This window comes from Urtica dioica, chromosome 7 (assembly GCF_054948205.1).
Source record: "Urtica dioica subsp. dioica isolate 48M chromosome 7, U.dioica_male_clone48M_v1_H2, whole genome shotgun sequence".
NCBI lineage: Eukaryota > Viridiplantae > Streptophyta > Magnoliopsida > Rosales > Urticaceae > Urtica > Urtica dioica.
The window spans coordinates 9,986,652-9,995,400 of record NC_142762.1 but is presented as its reverse complement, the minus strand read 5'-3'; the positions used below and the strand labels follow the sequence as shown (position 1 = coordinate 9,995,400).

The 8,749-nt window shown below is 35.8% G+C and overlaps 1 protein-coding gene across 1 annotated transcript; it reads right to left on the bottom strand.

Moving 5' to 3' along the window:
* Nucleotides 1–328: 328 nt before the first annotated feature.
* Nucleotides 329–1,423, bottom strand: LOC149390213 (Bifunctional inhibitor/lipid-transfer protein/seed storage 2S albumin superfamily protein). The gene is made up of 2 exons (XM_089621371.1): nucleotides 1,029–1,423; nucleotides 329–637 (listed from the first exon to the last, which is right to left on the bottom strand). Exons 1-2 carry the CDS (start codon nucleotides 1,369–1,371, stop codon nucleotides 621–623), a joined length of 360 nt encoding a protein of 119 aa, XP_089477497.1. The 5' UTR covers nucleotides 1,372–1,423; the 3' UTR covers nucleotides 329–620.
* Nucleotides 1,424–8,749: the final 7,326 nt, after the last annotated feature.

Below are 8,749 nucleotides of genomic sequence, written 5' to 3'. Positions count from 1 at the left end.
ACTTTTCTTTATACATTTCCATTATACTTTTTTTCACGATAATAGAAAATTAATAATAAATAATAATTCATTTTTACAATTATTTTTATTAAAAATTCATATTTTACATAATTATTTTATTTTTATTTATTTTTTATATAATAATAATAATTTTTAATAATATTAAATAATTATAAAATCAATATTTTTTTGTTATTTTACAATTTTGTCCCTGTTTAAATAGTAACATGTCAATCACATGGGCAAAAATGGATGAATTGTTGAGAAAAATAGACGGAATGACTAAGTTTGTAAGATTGTCAAAGTTCAAGGGTGACGCTGTAAAAAAAATAAAAATAAGGACCACGTTATTAAATGGTCAAAAGTTCATGAGACATTTATGTAATTTATCCTAATTAGAAAGATCAAGTCAACAATACTCGGATGAGTTAACAACTATTACATGTATAGGATATGTGGATCATTCACCATATGACCCAATATGCATATATTATCACAATTTATTTAGCACACTCAATATTTTTTTTCCCTTTCTAAAGAAGATGACTCTTAAACTCATTACTTATTGACGCTTCTTAATTCCATTTGTATGCTTGATCTCATCCTCTGCAATTCGCTTTTCAAGGAACTGTATATCCTGCCAAGAGAGAATTAAAAATTAAACTAAGATTCGTTCGTTCTTCATATACCGATACTAGCGTAAATCAATAATCATGGCAGGCGGTATATTGGAACCATTTAAGTAAACAGAAAAAATATCATAAATTTATAATACACACACACGCGCGCGCACACACACACATGCATTAATCTAACAAATAATTTATTAGTTGATATGTCAATTATTTATTATCAGCCAAACGATGAGTAGACAAATATATATATATATATATATATATATATATATAAAGATATAGTTTGATAATCAGAACTCTTACCTAAATTATGAACAAACAAATAAGCTTACAAATCAATCCAACCAATCTAGTAAACTTAATTTATACGATGAAAAAAAGCACACAGCTTACTTCCGCATTTTTTCCCAGCTTGTCGATTCTTAATGTTGCATCGCTTGGGAATGGTGATGGCAATGCCAGGGTTGATGCCGGCTTGCTTTGCGAGGGGCGATAGCAAAATAGCACATAAGCACTTTGGAGTGATTTTCATCAATGTCCCGACTTTGGTGCAACAAGCACGTGTGACTTTTGCTCTGGCATTGCTCGCGGCCCCAAGACATGGACTCAGGCCAGCCGCGGCCGACCCTATTGGGGTCCTACCACACTCCCCCGCCCCATTCACAACCACATAATTATTAGAAACAAGCAAGAAAGTAAACGTTATGCATACAATGATCTTTGTTTTTGTGGCCATGTTTCAAATGTGTATATATCGTAGTGTGCAGTTAAAAGTTAGGGGTTTAATGTGCTATTTATACGAAATGTTTTCAGGGTAGAGTGGTGTTGTAGTAGTGCGGTGGTTGTGTCATTGTTTATTCTTGAGGTGTAATGATTATTTTTGGTGATTAATAGTTCCACCATTGTAATATTGGATCTCTTAGTGGTTTATATATATATATATATATATATATATATATATATATATATATATATATGGACGAAGTCAGGATTTCAACTTAGAGGGGGCTAATTTGTAAAAAAATTCAAGGGGCGCTAATTTATAAATTTTAAGGGTAAAAAATTGTAAAAATAAGATAAAAAATGGGTAAAAAATGCAAAAAAAAATTTTGAGGGGGGGCTATAACCCCCATGAGTTCAAGTTGGCTTCATGCCTGTATATATATATATATATATATATATATATATATATATATATATATATATATATATATATATATATTCCATCAATGATGGTTTATAGTCTTATAAAAATTGATTATCTATGCTCTCTTCTCTCGCTGCTCTACTTATATATTATGTGTGTTGATTTTTCGGATATCTTCTCCGTCGGTGCAGTGGGAACATAAGAAAGTTAGTGGCCTATGCATTTAGCGTGGTTCACTTTTTTGGCACGCGCACTTTGATTTAGTTTTAATTAAAAAAAATGAAATGGTACAATATTGCAATATATACCAAACGTCATCGTATCAAGAAACCATACCTATATCGAGAATCCATTTGGAAATTAAATGAACGTACTAGTCTTTTTACTTTTTATTAATGAGTAATCAGAACGGAACGGGAAACAACCTTAGAATCAATAAGCAATAGTTGGTGATCCATTCTCAGCTTATTGCATCGTACAGGGAGGGACAAACCCTGTTAAAAATAGGAAAAATTGTATGAACTACCCAATCCCAAACTATTGCTTTTGCGAAATAGCCATAGTTTCATTTGTTTGGTAAAATAGCCATCTCTCAAAAACTTTAACCAGATGATTGAATCGGCTTCATCCTCATCGACGGAATCGGCTTCACTCTCGCCGCCGGGGGAATCGACATCGTCCTCATCGGCGGAATCAGCTTCGTCCTCCTCGACCACCACTCCCTCCGCGATCTCGCCGCCCTCGCCGTCTCCGTCATCGCCGCCTCCGGTGACGACGTTGCCCGGAGAATTGTCTTCGAAGAAGACGCCCTAAGACCCTCGAGTCTTCTCCCGCAGCGATCCGGTTTCGCCGCCGCCGTCGGAGCGATCGGGAACATCGCGAGCGTCAAGGACGCAAGAATCGCGTCGCCGAAGAAGGAGATGTTTCGGTTCTGCTTCAGATCCTCGATTTCCAGATTGTCATTAAATTTAATCCTGCCTCGATTAATTTTAATCCAGCCGTCATAAACCTTACATTCTGTCTTTATAGTTCGTTGGGATTAAATTTAATCCAGCCTAGATTAATCTTACTTTGGCTAGTTTACTTATAGTTGACAAACTATGACTATTTTGCAAAAGCTTAAGTTCTATCTGGCTATATAGCCGCTTGACCCTTAAAAATATTACGAAAAAGATTGTTAAAAAATTTAAAGATAATATGTGAAAATAAACAAAACAATTTATAGAAAACTAAAAAGAATAAAAAAATAATGGAAAATAGATTACAAACAATATAGAATATAAATTAAAAATGGATAAACTTTAAACCGATTTGAACACAAGAAGGAGAATCGACAAAGAGGAAGTGTCGAGGAACGACAACTAGATGAGCTTAACATTATTCGGCTCCACTACGGCGTAATAGAATTAAAGAGTTTCTAAGAGCAAAAAAAAATCACAAGAGCGGAGAATTAAAGGTTAGTAAATTTATAATGCTCATTTATAGTTTTAATTTTTATGTACTTGCTCTTTGTCTAGGTTAGTAAAATCGTTTTACTTGTTTTAAAGAAAATTTTTAAATTCCGCCGCTTGCTCGAAGCGTTAAACTTTTTCTTAACCAGAGATCAATTCCAACACCAATCGCCTTAAAGAGACCGGCTTGTATTTTGAAATTCTACACAAGTATCACTGAAGAAGATTGGATAGCATTTGTTGAGTATAGACGAACCGAAATGCTAAACAAACATCGAAACATGGAAAATCAAATATCGGAAAAAGTGTGTGCAAATCTCGAACGGGCCGAAATGGATATCGAAAGCTTGATCAAGAAAAGGTTAGATTCATTTATTCTTTTAGTTATTCCAAATTTTGCAATTATTTTTTAATTTATTATACAATTACTTCTTACTAGCATGACGAAATGAGGGAATGGCCTACGAAAGAGGAACTTTGGATTGACTCGCGAATGAAAGACGTAGATAACTACAAGGATGAGAAAGACAACTAATGGGAGAAACAATCGTAAGTTCTTTACCTTTGTTATAACAATTAATCTTGTAAATTTATTTGCAAATAATGTTATGTGTAGAAAACATTATCACAACAAGCAACGCAAGGGACATGGGTGCCGGAATCGGGAAAAAGTATTTTTCAAGAAGCTTTGGGAACGTCGCGAGTTTGTGGTCAATCCAAACACACTTCGCGTTTTATGTACTTCGTTCCTCCAACGCCAAACAAAGAAGTAATTAAGATGCGTCGAGAAATGAGCGAGTTAAAATCTTTGGTGATGAAGGCATTCGTTGGAAATGGTAGCATTAATGTCGGAGATGCTGATGTCGAGTCGCCTAGTGTTGAGCGTGTGGAAGAGAATCTCGACGAGAAGGTTGTTGATGATGAAAAGATGGCAAATGTTGAAGAAAATGTCAATGAATCGGTCTCGTTAGGTATGTTCATTTTTTTTTATCTAATTTATTAATAAAGCTAAATGTTTTGGTATTAAGTTATTGATAATATTCGTGATTTGCTTAAAACACGACGACGTAGGCGATCGTTCAAAGATCGATCCTATCATTGTTGATGATCGTCCGAAGATCGATCCTATCGTTGTGGAAAAACCCAACTGTGTTCGTGCTAGTTACTCATTGAATCCAACCATCCCGGTGACACCGACTTTGGATGAAAGCGTCAAGTGTCTTCTTTTCATTGATGATGTTGACAAAGGAGGCATGATTCATGTTGCGAATGGGCGAGCATACATAAATGGGAGCGTAGTTCACTCTTTACCTTTGGAGGAAGGAAATGTACGCGTGACCGTTTTGGGAGTTTTGATTAACAAAAAAAATTGCCAATTCCCACCCAAGAAGCTCAAACCAATGAAGACGCCATAGGGGGATTTGTCTCGTGGCTGAAGAGATTGATAGAAATGGACACGGGAATATAGAGTCGCGGTTCGGTTGTCAAACAACTCTAAAAGCTTGGTTTTGAGAGTGAACCTAGAATCGTTGATGCTAAGAAGATTCCGTACAAGGTGATTAATCCCAAGTTTCGATTGCTCGCTCAACATGCCAACAAAGTAATGTTACCGGAAGGGGATGTGGTTATGGTCAATGTTAGTCCAAGTCTCGCCGCTATCCCGATTCCGGTGTCATTTGAAGATGTTTTCGATTTTTTGCAATACTTGGAAATTGGTGCGCTGAGCATAACGGTTTATATGGCGTAAGTGTTTTCTTTATATGCGTTTTTTAAAATAAATATTCAATATTTAATGTTTTGATCAATCAAATACTTGTTTGTCATAGCTATCTACGCTCGAGGCTAGAAAAGGCGAAGAAGAGTCGAGACTATTGTTTTATAAATCCGGGCTTAAGTTCGTACATTGCAAACAACAACGAGGACGCTTATTTGTCAAAACGAGTCAAGGACGTTGGAAACGTGGTATGAAAATGCAAATTTGGTGAACTAGCTTTGATGCCGTACGATAAAGGAGAGCATTGGATGCTCGTTGTCCTCGACCCTTGGAGAGATAGTGCTATGTTCTTCGACCCGTTAAGAAATAAAATCCCAATCGATTTAACTCGATTGATAAAAAGGTAATATTTTGATTTCGAAATATTTTTATTGTAAATCTTTCTTGGGGTTTTTTCTCTTATGATTTCCGTGTTATAGGGTTTTTGTGGATTTCAAGCTCGAGCACCAAAACGCCCAGAGTAACGGGCAATCAACGTACATCAAGGCTTGGAACGCTCCGAGACAAAACGCAAACACGGAATGTAGGTATTGTGTGATTTCTTATATGCGCGATATAGTCGTAGGAGGTGTAGGAAAATTAGAAAGTAAGAAATCGTATACACCGGAGGATTTAGAGAGAGTTAGGGAAGAATGGGTAACTTGTATACAAACATTTATTAATTGCGATGATTAATTAGTTTTTAGAGAATTTTGGATTGGTTTTAGATGTAAATATTTTCTTTTGAATATTTTGAAGATGTAGATATTTATTTTGGATTTGAAGATTATTTTTAAGTACCAGCTTTTTCAACGGGTTTCAGTGATTTCAGTTTAAAAAAAAGATACCTCTCACCGTGGTGACTTAGATTTCTCGCCGCGGCATGTAACATTTGCCGCGGCAGAAAATTTGAGTCGCCGCGGCGAAAAAGATACCGAGAGCACATTATTTATAAATCTTAAACTTGCCGCGGCGACGTTTTTGTTTCGCCGCGGCGAAGATAACCACGTCGCGGTGAAACTTTTACGTCGCCACGGCAAATTTTTAAAAAAATATTAAAAACCTTTCCGCAACGGATCTATATCCGTTGTAGAATCATGTCGCCGCGGCGCAGAACATACGTCGCCGCGGTGAGAATAGGGCCGCGGCGACGTATAATGCTCGCCACGGCAACATGATTCTACAACGGATGTAGATATCCGTTGTAGAATATCACGCCGCGGCGAGTCTTTTTAAAATATATAAAAATTGAACAATGGATTCATACCGTTGTAGAAGCTTCTACAACGCTTAATAATGGTAGAGATATTCTCTCCATTAAATAACGATATTCTCTCAATCAATCACTACTTTGCTTTCTCTTATACCCTTATTTATAGTGGTAGAAATGAGATATTTTAGGAAGATCCTAGAGATATTTAATTCTCCTTTATTTTTTCATATTTTGTAGTTAAGCATGAACCATTGGATCTTTTTTCTCTCATCCAACAGATCATAATCTAGGATATTTATTTTCTTATTTTTCTCATATATTTAAGGAATCTAGATATTTGAGAATAATGAGGACAATATTTTATTTCCTTATTTAATGGAGAGAATATCTCCACCATTATTGTTCTCCTAGATATTAGGAAATTAATCATGAGAGAGAATAAAAGACAAAGTCTTATTTCCTTATTTCATGGAGAGAATATCTCTACAATTATTATTCTCTCTCTTATTTAATTAGTTACCTGATTTCTTTTCCACAAATCTAGCTAGCAACTAACTAAAGAGAGAATATTGGGTATTATCTACCCAAAGGAGGCGCCCATTATTGCTGGTACTGGGCTTAGGAATTTTGAATTTTACCGTATCCGTAAGGCCCAACTTAAAATTCAATTAATTATTTACTTGATCCAAAAATAAATAATTAATTCCACAATAAATATTTAATTCGGAAAATAGAAAAATTTCCGAATGAATGCTGCTAAACAATTTACAACTGTGAGATTATAATAATGAAACATTATTATTCGAAAGTTCTTATATGTCTTTATTAGAGCCGAATCGGAGACTATGGACCTAGTATTAGAAGCTTAACAAATATGATGAAAAGACGAAAAAGTCCTTTCTCTTTTTCCACATCAATTTGTCTAATCTTGTTCAGACTCCACCTTGCAAGCCAGGACTCAATCCTCCTTGGTACTAGAATTATATTTACTCATCGTGACGAGTGTCCACTGATATAGTCAGTTCGTGATCAAGATACTCCAGGTTCAACTCGTGTCGAGAAAAGTCAATTATTCCGTTATACTTTTCTTGACACTTATAAGCCCTAAGCATTGTTGCTTCCCCAGCGAAAGATTCCTCCGAACGTTCATACTTCGGAAGTGCGTGCAATCTATCGATTATGGAATCAACCCTTAGGTAAGAGAACATTTACCTTCTTTCAGGAAGGTTGGATTCCATGATTTGTATATCACTTCCATCTCGAACCATATTCTGAAACTCTCAAGACATAAGCTGCGATTAGCATGATAATGGCGCTTTAGCGAATGAGTCAAAGAGCGCGGTAACATGATCCAGTGTCCATGATCACTTCGGGATTTAGATCAAGTCTCACTATGACCATCATTAGTGACCTCGGTTAGTGTGTCGTAACGGTCCTTAAACAACACATCTATATTCAAGACTTGTCCGGATCGTACACTTACCACACGTGTAGAATGCTCCCACCAAGTGATCAATCTTTATTTGTGTTCCACATATATGATTTCAGATTCAGCTACCAAGCATGAATCAATCATCTACCAGTTTTAGTTCCCTGCCCAAGCTCAGATGTCGAGCATGTGACTCAGTTTGATACGAAGACTATGGATCGATGAATGTTTGATAAATCTTAATGTATAAGAAATAACGCTTCGATTTGAATAAATTATAAATGACAAAACTTTAATTTATTAATAATTTCAACGAGAATTTACATAACCATCTTCTCGTGGTCAAGAATTCCTAACAATCTAGAGAAGATGTGACATATATCTAAGACTCATCCCTTCTATGTGTTTCAAGAACACATGTTCAGGCAGTCCCTTAATCATCGGATCCGCGATGTTATATAGCATAAAGATCTTCATGACAGTCACGTCTCCCCTCGGAACTATCTCTCTTATGAGGTGGTATTTTCACTCTATATGCTTTCCTCTCTTATGACTGCGAGGTTCCTTCGAGTTTGCAATCGCTCCAGTGTTATCACAGTGGAGTTGCACAAGCTCGTTCATATCAGGAACTACCTCTTGTTCGGCTAAGAAGTTCTTAAGCCAAACAGCCTTTTTCGCTCCCTCGGATGCTGCAATATATTCAGCTTCCATCGTAGAGTCCGCAATACTAGATTGCTTAATGCTTCTCCAGACAATCGTCCCTCCATTGAGAGTGAACACTGACCCAGACATTGACTTCAACATGACACGGTCTGCTTGAAAATCAAAGTCAGTGCATCCTTGTAAGGACAAGCATTTGTGTCACTCGTATTGGAGATTTGGAAATAATAAACGTGTTTCCGTTGTTACAACTAATATCTTGAGTGAATTATGGTCCAATAAGTTTATCGAATTAATTTAAATATATTAAGGTAATGAGAAATCTCAGAATAAATAAAGGAATTATCGAGTTTATCTCGATTAATAAATTGTTTCCGATGAAATATTTCGGAAATTAATGTTATAAATAAATTCTCGAGGGAGAATTATATCCGAGAGACCTTGAATATATTTCAATTAAT